At 56.9% G+C, this 19,426-nt stretch overlaps 3 protein-coding genes across 9 annotated transcripts; 2 read left to right on the top strand and 1 right to left on the bottom strand.

Moving 5' to 3' along the window:
- Positions 1 to 1,154: 1,154 nt before the first annotated feature.
- Positions 1,155 to 2,301, top strand: Npbwr2 (neuropeptides B and W receptor 2). The gene has a single exon (XM_013358587.4). The coding sequence runs from the start codon at positions 1,180 to 1,182 to the stop codon at positions 2,179 to 2,181; it is 1,002 nt and encodes a 333-aa protein (XP_013214041.1). The 5' UTR covers positions 1,155 to 1,179; the 3' UTR covers positions 2,182 to 2,301.
- A 1,182-nt stretch (positions 2,302 to 3,483) lies between these two features.
- Positions 3,484 to 17,970, bottom strand: Oprl1 (opioid related nociceptin receptor 1). Of its 7 annotated transcripts, XM_078052252.1 has the most exons (5): positions 17,054 to 17,969; positions 12,473 to 13,535; positions 11,699 to 11,964; positions 8,455 to 8,810; positions 3,484 to 8,373 (listed from the first exon to the last, which is right to left on the bottom strand). In XM_078052252.1, exons 3-5 carry the CDS (start codon positions 11,929 to 11,931, stop codon positions 7,850 to 7,852), a joined length of 1,113 nt encoding a protein of 370 aa, XP_077908378.1. In that variant the 5' UTR covers positions 11,932 to 11,964; positions 12,473 to 13,535; positions 17,054 to 17,969; the 3' UTR covers positions 3,484 to 7,849. The 7 variants fall into 7 exon arrangements, with proteins under 7 accessions (XP_077908378.1, XP_005325414.2, XP_040129989.2 ...); XM_005325357.5 differs by lacking the exon at positions 17,054 to 17,969 and having other exon boundaries at positions 12,473 to 16,870; XM_040274055.2 differs by lacking the exon at positions 17,054 to 17,969 and having other exon boundaries at positions 11,699 to 11,940; positions 12,473 to 16,870.
- On the top strand, positions 16,683 to 18,757 carry Lkaaear1 (LKAAEAR motif containing 1). The gene is made up of 3 exons (XM_005325408.4): positions 16,683 to 17,144; positions 17,263 to 17,385; positions 17,460 to 18,757. Exons 1-3 carry the CDS (start codon positions 16,767 to 16,769, stop codon positions 17,517 to 17,519), a joined length of 561 nt encoding a protein of 186 aa, XP_005325465.1. The 5' UTR covers positions 16,683 to 16,766; the 3' UTR covers positions 17,520 to 18,757.
- The last annotated feature ends 669 nt before the right edge of the window (positions 18,758 to 19,426 follow it).

The following is a 19,426-nucleotide window of genomic DNA, read 5'->3' as shown; positions in this document are numbered from 1 at the left end:
AGCTGTGTTGCCTGCAGCCAACAGGTTTCAACATGAGGACATATGGTCCCCAGGCCCAACCTTCGGCCAAAGACACCCAGACCCCTTGGACACAGTGTAGAGTCACCCACAGAAACCCCTGTGCACATGACAGGGACCCACATGCATGTGCCACGTGTCATGCACACCCAGGGTCAGGCACAAGACACCCATGTACACAGGTAAGGCTTTCCAGGCCCATGGTGACCCACAGATGCTCTCCCCTGCATGGCCTACCCTCCCAACACACACGTGCATGCACAGACCCAGACGCACACGCTGCTCAGCTGGCCCCTTGGGAGTCCCTAGCTGAGTGAGCGCCAAGGAGGCCCTGGATGGGTTGATTGCAGGCACCACGGCACTGTGGGGGGGCTGCCTCCTGGGGCTCACAGCGTCAGCAAGAGAGACCCGCCTCCCTCCCTGCCTGCGCATAAGCATTGCCACAGGGAGGAGAGCCTAGCTAGGAAACCGGCAGCAAGCGGTGAGAGCTGACCAGGACCCCTGCCGGGAGTCTGTCAGGGGACAACCACCTCCCTTCTCCCTCCCAAGGCTATCTGAGCTCTGCTGCCACTCAGAGCCTGAAGGTGACCAACTTCTGGCCCCAGGCACCTGACAGGTGAGTGGAGAGAAGTCTGGCAGGGTCTGCAGTAGTGGTAGGGAGGAAGAGAGGGTGCAGGCTGGGCACTTCTGCAGGAAGGTGCTTTGTTCTGATACTTTGGTACTTGGGATCTGAGGGCAGCTAGGGATGCCCCTGGGAAGTGCATTTGCCAAAGGACAACAGTCCTGACCACTCTAATTGTGGACTGTGCTTGGGCAGAGTGGGGGCTGCTGGGAACAGCTCCAAGCATCTGCCTCCCAAGAAGGTGGTGTGGCTGACCTCGCAGAGCAGGAGCAGGGTCTGGGGAAGGTCGCTGAGCTGCCCAATGTGCCTGCCATCCCAGAGGGGGCCCCCTCACCCAGTAGGTTCTTGCCTGCCTCAGGACCAGGATGGACAGAATGACTCCCAAGTGTTCTTGGCCTGGTGGAGTGGTGGCACCCTCTGCCAGAGAACTTGAGGTGGCCACTGTTCTGGTGGCCAGAACCCAAAGTTTCTGGCTCTTTCTTTCCCAGAATCCAGCCCCAGGAGACCTCTGCCCAGAACCTGCCTCCAGCCCCAAGACAATGCAGTCAGTCAGGCACACAGAGGTCAATGGCAGTGGAAGTTCCTTCTTTGCTGCCACAGTGGGCACCAGCCTCTCCCAGGACAACGGCACCCAGCCCAACACCACCTTCCCCCAGCCACTATGGGTACTCTACGTGCTGCTGCCGGCGGTGTACACCGTGATCTGTGTCGTGGGGATAGCCGGCAATGCGGCAGTCATCCTGGTGATCCTGAGGGCACCCAAGATGAAGACCGTGACCAACGTGCTTGTCCTGAACCTGGCCGTCGCAGACGGGCTCTTCGTGCTGGTGCTGCCTGCCAACATCGCAGAGCACCTGCTGCAACGCTGGCCCTTCGGGGAACTGCTCTGCAAGCTCGTGCTGGCCATCGACCACTGCAACATCTTCTCCAGCATCTACTTTCTGGCCCTGATGAGCGTGGACCGCTACCTGGTGGTACTGGCCACCGTGCGGTCCCGCCGCGTGCCCCGGCGCACCCCACGGGTGGCAAAGGTGGCCAGCCTGTGTGTCTGGGTCGCCGTCACTGTCATGGTTCTGCCCTTCTTCTCCTTTGCTGGCGTCTACAGCAACGAGCTGCAGGTGCCCAGCTGTGGGCTGAGCTTCCCGAAGCCAGAGCGGGCCTGGTTCCAGGCCAGTCGCATCTACACCTTGGTGCTGGGCTTCATGCTGCCTGTGTGCACCATCTGTGGGCTCTACGTGGACCTGCTGCGCAGGCTGCGGGCCGTGAGACTCCGCTCTGGCACCAAGGCTCTGGGCAAGGCCAAGCGGAAAGTGACTGCCCTGGTCCTCACTGTGCTGGCTGTCTGCCTCCTCTGCTGGACGCCCTTCCACCTGGCCTCCGTGGTGGCCCTGACCACCGACATGCCCCAGACATCCGTGGTCATCGGCATCTCCTACGCCATCACCAGCCTCAGCTACGCCAACTCATGCCTCAATCCCTTCTTGTATGCCTTCCTGGACCATGGCTTCCGCCAGAATTTCCGCACCACATTCCTTTGCTGAGGGCCTTGGTGCCCAGGCCTTCCCTCTCCTCCCAGATGCAGCACCCCAGACAAGGGTGTCCCTACTGTTCCCATCATCCCCCTGTGCTCTCCATACAGAATACATCCACCCTGCACAGACAGCCACAGAAAGACCATGCTTCTGGACAGCCCTGCATGGACAGAAGCAGAGACTCCGGTCCTGGCAGAAGGTACCCAAGCCTGGTCACACACAAAGGAGGGACCAGCAGATGGCCCCCAGATGGTCCCATCCGTGTCCTCTCTGGGAACAGTGATCGGTAGGGGAGGGACCCTGCACTATGAGTTTGTCCTGGAACCAGCAATGTATTCCCCTAGGCTCCACCCAAATGGGACTATGATGTGACCATACTGTGGGCACCTCGGGCAGCAGAGCCAAGTGTTGCTGCCAAGGCTGAGGACAAGGACATCAAAGGGAGCCACAAAAATCCACCTTGGCCTGAAGCCCAGGGACATCCACCAGGAAGCCCATGCCCTTGGAGGCCCTGGTGACCTCTGGACCCCCACTGTCTAGAGGCTGTATGCCCTTGGAGGAGCAGGTATCCAAAACTCCCTTCTCCCGGGTGGGCCTGGGTCCAGAGCTGGGTGCTGGATCTCCTCCAGGGTAGGGATACACAGTTCAGGGGTCCAGAGGCCATGACTGCCCAAAGACTAGTCACTCTGGGCACCCTGGCTCTTGGCCTTACAGCATGGAGCATCATGCGGTGGGTTTCAGCCCTCACCACTTCCAAGGCACCCCAGAGAAGGTGCCCCCTCCCCCACTGGACCTAAGTCCAGAACAGGGCCAGCCCACCTCACTGTCCCCTCCCTGCCTCCATGAGCCCCAAACAACTTAACTGTAATCTCTACCTGGCATCTTCCCTAGCCCAACATTGTATGTGATACCTATTGCTGTTTCTGCAAAACCCAGAGCTACAAAAAAAAAAAATCAATGTTGTTTTTGCTGCTCGGTGTCAGGAAGCAGGAGTGGCCTCTCTGGGTGGTTCTGGCTCTGTCTCCCTTGTTCAGTCGGGACGTGGTGGACTCAGGTCCTCTGGAGGCTGCACAGGGGCTGAGGACATGCATGGACCCTGCACAGACTGAGGGCCTCCAGGCTGGCCCCAGCCCCCCAGGGAGTTGATCCTAGAGCTCCAATAGGAAGCGTGGACATCTCTCATGTCTCTTCTCAGAAGTCACTTGTCACCGTCTCTGCCATATGCTGTATACTAGATAGGAATGTTCCTGGAGTCCTGGGCTACAGGCCTGACCAATTTTGGCCACTCACCCAAAAACCAAACAGAAAAGGTCATGGTGAAAAGCAGGAGATTTTAATCACTGTGGCCACATTGGGAAGGCAAAGTGAGGTCCAGCATCCCAAGTCTGTCTAACAGATGCTGACAGAAGCTTTAGATTTAAAGGGAGGAAGAGCTGGGGCCAGGGCAAGAGGCCTGGACAGGCTGTGGTCTGGCCCACAGTGATTTCAGTTCTGGTTTGGCAAGAGGGCTCCAGAGAAGTCCTGATCAATTTCCGCTTGCTGCTCAGGATGTGAGTCTATCAGACCTGTGGTCCTGTGCGGGAGCCATCAGCTCCCACGAGACAATCGCTCCTGCTCAGGGTGGGGGTGTCCCATTTGGGGTGCCATGCCTTCCTCCGTTAGTGCCTGGAAGAGTTAGGACAGCACTAAAGACTTCCTGGGTCTGAAGCAGAATGCTGCACCTCTTGCCTCAGTCTTGAAGGGGGACAAGATGGCTAGGGTAAGGTTAAGATTAAGAAACCTCATGTTACAGTGTTCAGATGAACACTCCTTAAATGATGGACATGCCCACGTGCACAGCGGGGCAGCGGCACCACCTTGGGAACAGACACCGATGGAGACAGAGATGCCAACTTCCTCGGCTCCCAGCCACCCGTGGGGCAACTGAGGCCTAGTGAAGAGTCACTGCTCTCAGCCTAAGCAGCTCCAGCCCCTCACCCTGAGGGGCTGAGGGTGCTTCTTAACCACCATCCACACCCACCTCTCCACAGAGAGAACGCGCTGTGCCTGGGCTGTCACACCTCGCCAACAGCCTAATTACCACTTGAAGCACGCTGTTCCTAGGCCCGGAACTCCTCAGAACCCAGGCGGAGGCTGCGTCTTGCTGTGGCAGCAGAACCAGGAGCACAGCACTGAATAATGAGCCTGGAGGAGAGGGTGAGTGGGTGCGAAGAGCAGGAGGCAGGCACCCTGGAGAGCTGCCAGGCTTGGGGAGGGCCACGAAGAAGAACAGGCCCCATCACATTTTGTTTATGGCTCCTGCCCCCATCCACAGCCCAACAAAGGGAGCTGCCTCCCCTTCCCTCCTCAGCTCCTTGGGAGCACCATGGGGACCAAGAGATAGACACAGCCAGGGCCCAGTGATACCAAAGACAGACTTATCAGGGTCCTGCCCAAGCCAGCCCTATTCCTCCCACCAGAGACTCCTACTATTGGGTAGGGGGCCACCCTGAACAGCTCACTCCTCCAAATCCCCACATTCCGGCTCTTGGTCCCAGGGAGAGCCTCACCCGGGGGAAAGTGCCCAAATCTCACTACCCTCATGACCTCAGGGCCTCAAGGCCTTGCCTTGGTCGGCCATGTGACCACAGCACCCCCTGGTGGAAGAGTCTGAAACAACTCTTGTGCCCAGGCTTTCCTGACTGAGCCCCACATACAGCCCTACCCACAGCCCCACCAGGATGGTTCTATGTTTCCCTTTGCACAAAAGAAAAAACCAAGGCTCATGGAAGCTGGATTTGTCCCCATCCAGGAACAGGATAAAGGTGCAGGCAGGGGTGCTGTGGGGCTGGGTGGACCTTGGGAAGGGCACAATCCTAGAGAGCCATGGAGCCTCAGCCTTCCCCCTCTGGCCTCACCCTGCTAGCCAGGCTCCTGGCAGATCCCGGTGGGTGCTTGCCCAGGACTTATGCCCCACCAGAAGGGTGGGTCAGCAGCCCAGGACCCCTCACAGGAGCCCCTCCAGCAGGACCACACCATCTCCTGGGCATTAAAACACTGTCCCTTGGCAGGGCCTATTCTTCCCACATTTCCCTTGATGCTGGACCTCTGTTGAACAGCAATGTGTCAGAACTCTAACTCCCAAATTCGTATGCTATAGTCCTAAACTTGTTGGTGTCAGGAGGTGAATCTTTGGGAGATGAGCAGGCTGTGAAAGTGGAACCCTGTGGCGCTGCTAGTTCCTTATTAATGGGACAGCCAAGCTCTGGAGACCTGTTTCCGTCATGTCACAATGAGGAGGTCAGCTCTTACTGGAACCTGATGGGTCCAGCACCCTGTCCATGGGCTTTCAGCCTCTGGAACTATGAGAACTCAACTGTGGTGCACAAGCTGCCCATCCAAAGTGCCTGCTACATAGCCCGAGGCTGTCCATCATGAAAATTGCACAAAATAGTATCAGCCCACCTGCCCACCCTGGAAACCCTGAGCCCACCAGTGTGCCATCAAGTCTCTCCGACAGGGTCCCCTCTGACAGTCAACTCGGGAGTCAAGAGTGAGTCTATGGTTCAGGGTGCAGGGCCACTCTCGAGGCTGCTCTGCATGTTTCTGCTCACAGAGGGGAACTGAGCAGAGTGAGGGTCTGCACATAAAATGGGGTGAAGAGACTCCTGCAGCCCTGGGAGGAGGGGCATCCACCATAGCCCAGGGTGCCAGGTGCACTATTTGTATCAAAGGGAAGCCCTGGAACACGTCAGGAACTAGTTTCCTCTCACCAGGTCAACTTCCTAGGGACAGGGCTGACCTGTCAGCTTCACAGAGGCCAGAGGACTCACCAGCCCCACAGCCCTCTCCCGCTCATGTGCTAAGCCCGACCCCAGTCCCCATGTGGATGGAGTCAGAAACACCTGTCTAAGGAGGGCATCCAGCCAGAGAGCAGGTGTTTATCTGGCCTCCTTCATGACCCTCCTGACCACAGGGCCTCAAGGCCTTGGTCTGCCATGGACCACAGCACCCCCTGGTGGAAGATTCTGAAACAGGACACAGGTTCAGGGCTGGCTACACACACAAGGAATGACACTGGTCACAGGCATAAATACACAGGTAATGTCACAGGTGGCATTGCAACAGCACAGAGTCAAAGTTCTCAGCCGTGGCAAGAAAGCACTATAGCCAGGTGGCTCCTGCCAAATGCCTCACAGAGTGTGCCCGGGTCTCCCCAGGAACAGCCCTGCAGCCAAGGCTCCCCAGGACAGGAAGAACCAGCCCAAGACTGACCAAGGTCTGGGGAAGAAGAGACTCTTTTCAATGTTGCAGGTATTTCAAAAATTCACCTGCAGGAAGAGTGTTCGCAAAGCTGCCTGATTCTCTGGGTGATCACAGCAGGGTTTCCCCAAGGGACAGAGTCCCCAAAGCTCAGAGCCCTTGCAGGTTAGCCCAAGCAAACCTTGCACAGCAGCTCTGCCTGTGAGGCCAACCTCACATTTGACAGCAGGCTCAGGCCTTACCCAGAGACACTCTGAGGCCTGTGACTAAACAGTAAGCACTGGGTATGCAAAGCAAAACCCAGCCCAGCCATACCTCCCCAGGCCTCAGGCCCCTTCCATCTGCACAGCCACTGACCCAACTTCAAGCAAAGGAGACTGTGGGAGAACCCCCCAGAAGGTGGTAGGGCCCTCCGGGCTGAGCATGCTGTTCTGACTAAACACACAGGGCCCATGCTTTGCAAGCCATAGAGCCACCGATGGTGTCCTGCAGCACCTCTCCCTGAGCCACCTCCCACACCTGCAGAGGAGCACTGGCTGCACAGTCTGGGCACAACAGTGCACATCAGGCTTCTGGAGGGCAAGAGCCCCTGAAAAACTGCTGGGGTCAGGCCTCCCGTTCGCCTCAGAAAGGGAAGTGGGAGTCAGGCCCAGGGCAGGGCCACCATCGGGAAGAGCAGAGAGCGGCAGCACTGAGGCAGGTCCAATCCACAGGCTGTACACTGTAGCACAAGAACATTGAGAAAGGGACTGGGCCAGGACCCACACGAAGCCTCCAGCCAAGGCTGACAGCTTGCTGTATACCCTCCTAGGGCAGCCCTGGCTGCTCAGATGGAGTCAGAAAGGGTTCCAGGTGGGAGCTCTGGGCTCAGGGCCAGTCCCTCCACAGAGAAATGCTGCCCACTACATTCCTGGGCAACACCAAGACAGTCCAGTGGCCCTGGGTAGACACTGCAAGGTCAGAGGCAGTCAGAGCCCTGCCACACAAATAGCACACAGCATGTGGGGTGCAGGTGACTACAGAGCCGCGGCTACACCTGGGCATGAGCCCACCTGCAGTATCAAGGCTCCGCTGACTCGGCCTGGGAGAGGTGGAGGACGAGTCACAGGAGCACGGCTGCTGAGCAGCAGCTCCTCTCAAAGGTGTCCACAGAGCAGTGGACACTTGCAGGCAGTGTCCTTGCATCCCTCTGGCCCCGCACCAGGAGTGCAGTTTAGTCTTATAGAGGCCGCAGCGGGAGAGGCAGCCACAGTCCACTGCCCCATGACGTCATTCAGGTCCCCCTCTGGGACTGAGCATCATGGGCCAAAGAGAAAAGCCATCTACAGCTCCAGACGCTTGGGTCAGCCTACAGAGCAGTGACCTGGGTGAGCTCCGTGTTGGGCGTGGATGGGCTCTGTGGGCTGACGGGCACCATGGGCAGGTCCACGCCTAGTCATGCGGGCCGCGGCACTGTCTCAGAAGTCTTGCAAGCCAGGGCCACATCCTTGGCGATGCTCCGCACTCGGTCAGATACCTGCATCTCCCGATGCAAGGCTGATGCACAGCAGAACTTGCGGAAGCAGGCCTTGAAGTTCTCATCCAGGAAGGCATAGAGGATGGGGTTGAGACAACTGTTGACATAGCCCAGGGCTGTGCAGAAGCGCAGGATGGCCACAGCCGTCTCACTGCCTGGCTGGACACCCAGCCCTTGAACCAGAACAAAGACCTGCACAGGCGTCCAGCAGCCCACAAATACAGCCACCACCACCAGCACCAGCCGGGTGATTCGCCGCAGATTCCGGTCCTTCTCTCGGGAGCCCGAGAGCAGACGAACACCACGCAGCCGTCGGATCATGAGGCTATAGCAGACAGAGATGATGAGCACGGGAATGATGAAGGAGAAGAGAAAGATGCAGACAGCAAACACAGGGCCCCAGTAGTCCTGGGGGGCAGGGATCTCCACCAGACACTCGATCTCTGCAGGGAGAAAAACGAGATCAGAAGGGGCTGCTGGGAACCATGGGGAACCTGGTACAGAGAGGAGGGCCACCCACTGACCTTCATCCTCCACCTGTGCTGAGCCCATGATGGCAACAGGAACGCCAACCACAGAGGCCAGGGCCCATATGGCCACATTGACAGCCTGAGCCTTGCTGGACGTCCGGACATCAAGGGCACGGATCGGGTGGCAGATGGCTACGTAGCGGTCTACACTCATGGCCGTCAGGGTGAAGGTGCTGGTGAACATGTTGTAGTAGTCAATGGCAATGACTGTCTTACACAGGGCATTCCCAAATGGCCAGAAGCCCAGTAGGATGTCTGTGCCCTGGAAGGGCAGGGTCAGCAGGACCAGGGTGTCTGCTAGAGCCAGGTTAAAAATGTATATGTTGGTAGCTGTCTTCATCTTGGTGTGCCTGAAGAGAGGACAGGGAGAAGAAAGGTTCCATTGGCCACTTAGACTAGCCCTGGCAGGAAAGGCAAGGACTTGGTCCTGGACCCAATCCTAGGCTCACTGAGCCAGTCTGGGGAATGGAGCCTGGAAACCAACATTTTAACAGGGTGACGCTGAGTTCAGAGGCAGCTTCAGGAAGGGATTCTGACACCTACAGACAGCTCCAGACCTTAAAGACTGTGGGGTGCCAGAGCACATGCCTGAATCGTAAGAGAAAGACCCTGCCTTTCCCCTGAGTTTCCCTCAAGATTCCTCATGGACTCAACTCCTAACCCTTCAGCTACCAGAGGTTGTATGTAAAATCACATCAAAGACCTCCTAGTCCACACTGCTGTCTAGCAATGGAAACAGGAAGTGGTGACAGGGACAGGAGGGGTGCTCACAGGGTCCAATTGTATCCAAGCACCTGGAACAGGGCTGCAAAAATTGCAAATTAGTAATAAATACTTGTTGAATTAATAAGTGGTTGTGATAGTGGTGGGGAGAATGGTTATGGAGGCAGCGATGGTGGTGATGATGGTGATGGTGGTGATGGTTGTGACGATGACCACGGTGATGACAGTGAGTGGAGATATGAGGCTGGTGTTGGTGTTGGTAGTGATAATGATGATGGTAAGGATGGTGGTGGTGGTGGTGGTGGTGGTGGCAGTTAAAGCACCAGAGGTGACAATATTCCATGTCGATTTAGTTGCCATAAAATAACCTGGGGTTTAGTTCTGTTTATTAGAGATTAAGAGTAAGCACAAAGATGGGGGCTGGGGTAGAGCACTTGCCTGGCATGTGTGAGGCCTGGGTCTGATCCTCAGCACCACATTAAAATAAATAAACAAAATAAAGGCATTGTGTCCATCTACTACTAAAAATATTGGGGGGCGGGAAGCAGCAGCACAAAGACGGCCAGTGCAGTGGTGCATGCCTCGATCCCGCAGCTCAAGAGGGTGAGGCAGGGGGACGCTGAGCTCAGAGGCAGCTTCAGAAACGTGGAAAGGCCCTAGGAATCTCAGAGAGATCCTGTTTCTAAATAAAATATTAAAAAGGGTTTGGGATATAGCTCACGAGTTAACTGCCCTGGTTTCAATTCCTGGCACCAAAAGAAAAAGAATAAGCACAAAGAGGCCGGGTTGCAACCTCAATGTAAACAACAGTGACAATGCTGGTACCTCCCTGTGTCAAGCCCCTCCATGGATTTTATCTCATTTAAGATTCACAGAGATGCTATTGGATTCCCGCTATATGGGGGAGAAATCTAAAGCTCAGATGCCCTAAGTAGCTTGCTTTCTTTTTCCTTTTTTTTTTTTTTTCATGGTACTGGTGAGTTAATCTAGGGGTACTCTATCACTGAGCTGCATCCCAGCCCTTTATTTTTCAAGACAGGGTCTCACTAAGTTGTCCAGGTTGGCCTCCAACTCACGGTTCTCCGGCCTCAGCCTCCTGAGTTGGGATTACAGCCATGGGCCACCATACCCAGTCCATGAAACTTGTTACGGCCTTGGAGCTGATAAAAAGCGAGTAGGGCTTGAAACCAGGTGTTTTAACTCCTGGAAGCCACCCCAGTCTGGTGGCTCAAAACGCACTCTGTGCCACCACTTGAGTGGTGTGGACATGGCAGCTCCTCAGCATGGGTCTCTCTGAGGACACTGGGGGTCAAGAAGGCCTCCATGTCTACTCTCATCCAGGAAGTGGCTGCAATGCCCCAGTACCAGGGGACCCAGGGAGGTGCTGTCAGCAGGAAGGTGGTCAGGGTACATGGCTGCCCCGGGCAGCTGCACTTCTGGCCACAGAGGCCTGTGGGTCATGCAGGACCCTCCCCAGGGTCCTCCCTGGAGGTCAGTACTGTGAAGGGCAAAGCTGCTCTTCCCCTGATCCAACCCTGCATCTCTGCCTCTCACACACACCATACACATACACGTGGCTATGAGGCCTGTCCTTTCCACTTTCTGGATGGAGAAACAAGGCTCACAGAGAAATGGGGTTTGTCAGGGATGCTCAGAGGACAGTTGGGGAGTCAGGGACTGGACATTCCACTGTCCTGTTCTGTCTCCACCAGCACCACTGCTACCCAGCAGCTTCCTGGGAGCCTGTGAGGCCCTATGGAGGGACGCTGGCTTCAGAGCCCTGAGCAGGTCTTCAGAATCACCTCTTTCTGGGTCAGAGAGAACACCCTGGGCCTGTAAAAACTCAATGGTTTCTTGTTTTCCTGCTCAAGTCTCCCAAGGCTCCTTTCAAGACCCACTCACTGTCTGCAGTGCACTCGACTCTCTCCCATCCAGAGGAACACAGGGTCCCTCATCTCCCCAGCCCAGAAATCCCTCCCCTTCTGCCACATGTGCCCAGGGTATGTGCCACATGAAGGGTTCCTTACCCACCTCACAGTGCAGCCCCACAATGCCCCCACAGTGCCCCCATGGCCACCCAGCTGTGCCACCACCCCAACCACCTGGCACTAGCATCTCCTCTGGTCCCCAAGCTCTCCCATCTCTGAGCACCAGCAGATCCAGGCTCAGAGGAGAGGGGCCTCAGGGAGGCCTGTCCCTGTGGGAGAGGTTGGCAAGCCCTGAGGAGGGCCAACTCCTAGGGTCTCTATGGAGCCCACGAGGTCACTCACAGTCAGCTCAGCACAGCTCCAACCAGGGTCTAGGGAGGTGACGTCACTACCTGGACAGACAGGCTGGGGGGAGGACTAAGCATCCAGGGCCTCAGGATAGATCCCGCTCCCTGAACAGGGAGAAAAGGAACTTAATGGAAGCAGCAAGATATCTCCATCTGCTCGGGTCCATCCCAAACAGCCTCCTGTCTCAGTCTCCCATCTGTGGCTGTATGGGACTCACAGAGAAACGGGGCCCCGCCTACCTGAGGATGACGTACATGACGAGGCAATTCCCCAGCAGCCCCCCGATGCACACGGCAAGGTAAAGCCCCACGATGGTGACCTTGAGCCCAAGGGGCAGGAAAGAGCCATGGCTGGCATTGAGCAGCAGGTGGGGGGGCATCACACTGTGGTTGGAACTCAGGAGGGACAGGTTGCCCTGAAGGTGGCTGCTGTAGAGGACCTCCCAGAGTGGGGCAGGAAAGAGCGACTCCATTCTGCTGCCCTGAAAAATCAGTCTGTATAGAACCTGCGACAGGGCACAGAAACAAGTGACCATGTTGCAAGGCACACACCCACACAGGACGCAGAGCACAGCAGGCGCAGCCCAAACAGGCATGCAGACCCCAGGGCTGGCTGCAGACACCAAAGCACACATGCAGGACAAAGCACACACGTGAGGACACAGGCTGTGCTTAGACACAGACACACATGGAGACACAAGGGTGTATGCAAGAGAGGGACACAGAACACAGAGACACTCATGCCCACAAAGGTACCTCGCATTTGGTTGACAGACTCAAACGTGGACTGCATGGAGATAGTTACACAAGGACACATATCCACCCACAGGGACTCGGAACACAACCACGTATGTTCAAAGGTGATGTGATGCACACATATGAACACAAAAATGCCCAAACCACCCTCATGCACACACAGAATAGACGCTAGCGCCCCTGAGACATGCCCAGGAACACCCGGGCACAGCCTTCTCCTGCCCCTCCCAGCCCTGCAGAGCAGGGCCCCCCACTTACCTCTAGCACCTCAGGCCCTATCTCCACAACTTCTTTGGGAATAGAGACTGAGGAGACCCCAGCCCTGGGCAGATGGATGGAGAGGCTGAAGCAGAGTGGGGCTAGGCGGCTCGCTCCTTGTCTCAGCGCAGGGTCTGGATGGGGCTGCAGCGTAGCTGCTGCTTCTCAGCAGACGCCAGACTAGACGCAGTGGCGAGTGCAGCAAGTGCGGCAGCTGGGGGGGGGGGAGGGGGAGGAGGCTGCTGCTCCAGAGCAGGAGGGGCTGCGCAGGCTGGAGGAGGGGTCTAGGGAAGGAGGAATGCTGCCCAGGGCCACCTGGGCCCCATACCTCATGGAAACAGACATGAGATCAGGGCACACATAAAGAGATGGACCCACAGACCCAACAGACCCACACACAGGCCAGGACACATGACATGGATGTGCACAGACACAGATGCAGACACAGACCAGAACTCAGACACATATGAGGACACAGGCTCAGACAACAGAGTCCCAGGAACAGGAACTCAGGGAGAACCATACAGACAGACCCACTCAGGCAGACATGGGCCCCCAACCCATGCAGTCACAGCCTTGGACAGCCTGGTCCAGACCAGCCTTGGATGGCCTCCCTGCCTACAGCAGCACCCCTCAGCCAGGCTCCACAGTTGGCAGAGCCTCAGTAGGCAGGCATATAGGAACGTCCAGCCCAGCCAGTTCTCAGAGCTCAGAGCCTTGTTGTAAACAAGCAGGAGGGTGCTGAACCCAGCACCCAGCACTGGAACCACACCTACTGTGTGCTGCTTGTGCCTACTGTACACCATGCCTGAACAAACAAGCACATTCCCCAGCACACACGGCTGCTGCCATGCACATCTCTCCAGCAGATGAGAATGTGAAACCTCAGAGGGGTAAAGACCTCTGTCCACCTGGCAGGCTGGGAAAGCCCAGGTCTGCTTGTCACATGGAGCCACACCAAGGGCATCTGCACAGTTGGGCCCCAGAGAAGGGCCCTGGCATTCACACAGCTGAATCACTCCCATGGATCTGCCTCCTTGCCAGCACAGAGGTCATCAGCACACTGAAATGAAAGGTTACAAGTCAAGGCCATGTGGGTGACCCCTGCACTGAACAGTCATGGGGTTGCTCTTCCTACACAGGATGTGAAGGAGAGCTAGACCTCCCCCCACACAGCCAGACCCTGCTTCTTTTCCAAGGAATGGGGATCTGGTTGCTAGGCAACTGACAACAGTGTTGCTAGGATACCTGTCAAATCAGGAGAGGCCAGAGCAATCAGATGCCCCAGGACTCAGCATCCCCAGCTGTCCCCCAGGATTTGTCTCTGCATCTCCACTGCAGCTGAGACTCAGGAATACATGGACATTTGGGGAACACAGACCAGCAAACATGTACATAGATGCCTAAACAAGCACGGGATAAATACACAGAGACACAGGTACATGCTTAGGGATGCACACCAGAGCCACATACATGCAAACCATTACAAGGCGTACACAGGCATGTTGGCAGACTCAGAGAAAGCACAGATGCCCATGGGAATAGGCAAACACCAGCCGAGGCTCTCTAACATCCAGAAGACACACACTCTCACACATACTCTCCAGACAAGGCTGACCCCAGACCTCTGGGCCAGGGGGGCTCAGATTCCTGCAGCTCCTTCCCTAGGTGAGCCCAGAGTTCCCACTCCAGCTGCCCCTTCCTGCCTGCCCATCTTCAGAGCCTCATTTCCTAATGGCCTTTGCTGCCTCCCAGCCCAGACCCTGTCCTGGAGAAGGGGATGCTGTAGGTACTGTGAGGGTCGGCAGAGCAGAGCCACAGGATACACCAGTCTGATTATCTCACATGTCCCTGGGGCTGCCACACCCATATGGGTCCTGCCCCAGGGTCTCCAGTCCTGCCTTGCCCCTGACCCCGGCCCTGGAGCCCTCAGCCCACCACAGGGTCTCCACACCAACTGCACAGTGCTGCAGGCAGGACTGTGAGCTATCTCAGCGGACACCTGTGAAAGTCTCCATTGAGGTTGGCACAAAGGCCAGACGAAGGAGGCCTCTTGGCCCATCATAGATACAATCACAGGTGGGAGGACAGGCTTGTCATCTGATGGTTGGTGACCAGGATGAGATGCAGACTACCTTCCCACAAAGGGGGACTGGCAGTACAGAAGAAATGGCAGACTTCTCCTACCCTGACCAGAACTCAGTGAGCCCTCAAGAGGGGTGCAGGCAGAGCCTGGGCCTGACCAGAACATACGAGTCACACAAAGGTCATCAGGGGACATGTTAGGTGCACATGTCATACACAGGCAAAACAAGGCATGCAAGGAAATCAGGGATGGCCCAGACATGAATGTCACACATGAAAGGAGCACATGCCCACAAGTCGCAATGGAGCCAACAGGGCCATGTGGGACGTCACCTGCATCTGGGCAGAGTTGGTGCCAGAATGAACACAGCATCTGCAAAGGGCGCACCCACCTCCATGCCTCCCTGGTGCCAGCCCTGGTGCCAGCCCTGGCGCCCAGCCCCAGTGCAGGGGCAGGGAGTCCTCCTGCTCCTCCTCTCCCCCTCCCTGCATCAATGCTTCTTATTTATACCAAGGGAAAGCTACAAGTCCCTTCTGACAGGACAGAACTCTCTCCAGCTCCCTGTGCCCCCATCCCAGAAGAAGGACCACGGTAAAACCTCCCCACCCCCTGTGTGCAGCGCCTTCCCCGACAGTGCTGATGCCCAAGCACACACAGGAGGGGGTCAGCATCAGGAAGGCCCTGGGATGCTCAGTGACCGGCCCCTCAGCCAGGAAGCTGCACCTGTAGAGTCTGGCTCTGAACTCCAGAAGGTACCATCTGCCTACCTAGGAACGAGGTATGATAGGATTGGGAAGTAATGCAGACCAGAACACACTATGATTAAATCTGCACTAATCTTAGTCTAACTAAACTGTGGAATGAGTATGTGAATACCTGATATGTGCATGAATCATTACAGAATTAATAAACTGAGAAACTAAAATTGTCATTGTATCATAAAATTAATAAATGGCAAATAGATTATGAAAATCTAGGACCAGGCTGGTATGTAGCTCAGTGGCAAAGCATCTGCCTTGCATTCGCAAAGCACTGGGTTCCATCCCCCGTTCCAAAAAAGACAAAAAAAAAAAAAAAAGAACCCCACCAAAAATCTAGGACCAATCACTCAGGGGTAGGATGAGGGGCCCTGAATTCTGTCCCAGTGCCTCATGGGCACTGATGGGAAAGGATCTCAGCCTTAAAAGTATGGTTGCAGTTAGGCCCAAAGCCCTCTCCCGCGCCCAGATGGTGAGTCCGTGGCCCCCAAAATGGTGCGTCGGTATGTACAGCACAGCGGTAACTTCTGCCTGAAGGGCTGCCCCGCCCCCACCCAGTTGGAGGTGGGGCAGGGCTCGGGTTGCCCGGCAACTGCATCAACAAGCACCGAAGATTCCCACAGAGAACCGTAAACTAGGGTGCGCGGGAAGGTCGGGCGAGTGGGCGCGGGTGGGAAACTCTGAAATTTGGAGGCGGGCCGGCGGTCCCCGGCTCTGCTCCTGACCCACGGTGAGCAGGATCTGGCCCGAGGGTGAGATGGGGCGACTGGGACCAGAAGGACGCTCTGCGTTCCCCTCTTCTCTGAGCTCTGCTCCTCTTGCCTCGGCCCAGCAGGAGTCAAGCCAAGATGATGGGACCGCCCTAAAGCAGTAGGCTCAGAGCCTCCATCCACTCACATGCAGCCATACACACACAGAGCCACAAAGATACCCCCCACAAAAAAATGTACACCTACACAGACGTGCACACCCATCTCGGCCTGGCGGGGTCACCCCCAAACCACTGCTCCTGGGGCCGGGACAGGACAGGACAGACAAGACCAGTCCCCGAGATTCTAGTGGGATGCTGACAGGTGACCGCAGAAATGGGGGGTCAATAGGCCTCACCCAGGGAAGTCCCTTGTGGTCTCTATCCCTGGGTAGGCCTGAGATCGCCTGGTTGGGGCAGGGGGTGTCTCAGCATTTTCTCAGTTCAATCCTTGGGTAGGGCAGAAAGGGCAATTTCTAAAACTGAATGGATCAGGAAGTCCTCGCTGGCTGCCGGAGGCAGTGGGTCAACCACCCGGCTGAGCGCATTGGCCACGACCTGTGTTCAAAAAGGCCAAAGGTTCGCCAGTGAAGTCTGCCGCGACAAATCCAGAGGGGGGGGGGGGGAAGCTGGACCGCACGGTGGGACCGGTTTAAGGTTGGACAGCAAACGGGGTGTCCCTTTCCCTCCTCAGGCCAGAGGATGCCGCCGCCCGCAGGGAAATGCTCGAGTGAGCAGGTGGGGAAGAGCGCGTCAGGAAGCGGGCCTCTTGAGGAGCGCGCCAAGCGGGTGCCCGAGACCAAGCCAGGCTGGACGCTGACGCTGGAGGGGCTGGCCGCCATGAGCCCCACGCAGCGACACCGCCACCTGCTTTTCGGCGACCTGCTCCAGGACGTGGGTGCAGCCGCCTCCATCTTTCCGCGCGAGTCCGTAGAGCTGGAGTACCTCATGCCCGACCCCCGCGCCTGGACGCAGTGCGAACTACCCACCGAGCGCTGGAACCGGCTGCTGGGCGTCCTCAAGGCAGCGGAGGCTCGCGGGCGAGTCCGCGCCCTGCGACTGCGCTACACCCGAATGCGGGTGGGCCTGGAATCAAGGGCGGGGGCACCACCCATAGGGAAGACCACCCGCTCGCAGGAGTGGGCAGAGGGTGGGTACAGCTGAGGCGCGGCGCCGCTCAGCCGGCTTTGGCCCGCAGGCAGAGGAAATTGCGCTCCTGATCCAGCGGCAGGACTCAGCGCGCGCCGCCATCAGACTGGAGACATTCCTGCCGCCACAGCTGAAACCCACACGGATTCCGGATCCCTTGGATCGACAAGAGGTTCTGGCAAGCCCTGGGTGGGTAGGAGGACCCCTCGCCTCCTCCCACACCGACCCCAGCCCCTCTCCTTGCAGCGGAGGCGCGTGGAGACCATTCTGGAAGAGACGGTGGATGGCAGCATCTTCCCACGGTGACAGTGACCCAAGTGTGCCCCCACACCCTCCCCTTACATAAAGTTCTTCTCTGAGGGCTCTCTGGTCTTTCTGGACCCCCACAGGGAAGGGGAGAATATAAATGCTGTCTCTCCCAACATTTGCAGTTAGACATCATGGTATAGGAGTGGGGCCCCCAAAACAAGTAAAATGTGAGTTGGCAGGAGTCAAAGTAAGGGAATATTCAGATCCCCCAATCCCAGCCTGCCCCCATCAGGCAACCAGTGCCATGGTGGCAGACATGAGAGGCCCCCAGACTGGAGGGCAAGAGAAAGAGCCTGTCTCAACACCAGCACCCCATCAACCAGGGCTGCCTTCAGTGCTGGTCATCCCATGGAGGGGTGCATTCTGCAAGGGTGAGTGACCACAAACCAAAGCCAGCCATGCCCAGAGACTGTGGAAGATACCCCCAGGGCGTCCTACCTTCTGGAACAGAAAATCTACCCTCTAGCCTTCTCTCACCCTGAACAGTACCCCCCCCCCCGACACACACCCTGCTTCCTTCCCCCAGACCCCCCCCACACACACACACACCAAGCACAGTAAGGAAACCACCCCAGCCCATTTTGACAAACAAGCCCAAGTCCTATAAGACCTCTGCCCAGTTTCTGGACAGCTCTTACTTGTATCCTTGATGGGTTCTGCAGAACCTGGGGCTCCTCTTGGTCTCCTCTCCCCTGTCCCTCCTGCCCAGAGGACTACACAGAGTTGGGAACTATAAGGAACAAGAAGATACCAGGGGGCTCTCACTGGCTCTGCCTGGAGCAGAGAACAGATCTGGAGGGAAGGCAGAGGTCAGAGCTAAGGTTCTGCAAGGAATTCTGCTCACTGGCAGTCAATCCCTAGCCCCATGGGGACCTGTGTCCAATATCCCCTCAACACCTTATTCTTCACCTATTCTGGGTCTTTGCTGCCCTGGGCCTTGACCCATGCCCACATTCTGCAGAGCTCACAAGTCAGCAGGCCTCCTAGGAAGAGCAAAGAGAAAGGGGAGGAGTCAGGAGGAAGGACAAAGGGGAGCAGGGAGATGGTGGGCTTGGGCAGTGGCAAATAAATAGGGACGTGCCTCAGAAGACAATATGTGTCTCGGGATGACAGCCAGCCCTGGGATCCTCCAGTCAAGCTCCCTGCAGTTTGTACGCCAGGATTTTGTCTCTAGGGACGTACTGAGTGACCAGGAGGATCTTGTCTGGTTAATAAAGTCACGCATCATTTCATCACTTCTCTGCCCTTCATGCCTTCATGTTTAAGATGAGCACCATGGGGCTACTCAGGGACTCAGGGCAGTGCCCAAAATGACAAGTGTAGAGGCATGTGAGGACCAGAGACAAAGCCTTGCACCCTAAGGAGACCTGCAAGAAAGGGGCCAGAGACAGCTCTGTGCCAGGCACCCCTTGATCCTCATGCCTGAGAAGAGCTGGGTCTGCAGAGGCAACTAGGGAAGAAGACACTTCTACCAGCAGAAGCTCTACAGGGGAGCAAAGCCTGCAGGCTAAGGCCCAATGTACTGTGGTCTGTGAGGGGGTCTGGAGCAGAGGGCCCTGGCTTTAAGTCCCACCCCCATCACCATATGCCCTCCCTCACTGTTGGGCTCCTCCCTCACTTAAGGGGATGCTCTGTACAGGCCAAGGGAGTGGAGAGCAGGCCTGAGGGGTCAGAGGACATGGAGGAAGAGGGGATACAAAGTAACATGAGAGGGTGGAAAGTATTTGGGCCCCCACCCACTGTCAGCTCCCCACACCTGCATTTCCCTACAGTGGAAAGGCAATGACAACCACTTCGGGATCAGCCAGTTAGGTGGCCTTCACCAGGTGCTGGACATCTCTTTTGGGCCTGCTGGTCCTCACCTGTACCTTCCCCTCAAAACTGGTGTCTAGGCTAAAGCAACA

The sequence above is a fragment of the Ictidomys tridecemlineatus genome, chromosome 5 (assembly GCF_052094955.1).
Source record: "Ictidomys tridecemlineatus isolate mIctTri1 chromosome 5, mIctTri1.hap1, whole genome shotgun sequence".
NCBI classification, from domain to species: Eukaryota; Metazoa; Chordata; class Mammalia; order Rodentia; family Sciuridae; genus Ictidomys; species Ictidomys tridecemlineatus.
This window is presented reverse-complemented; position numbering and strand designations above follow the sequence as displayed.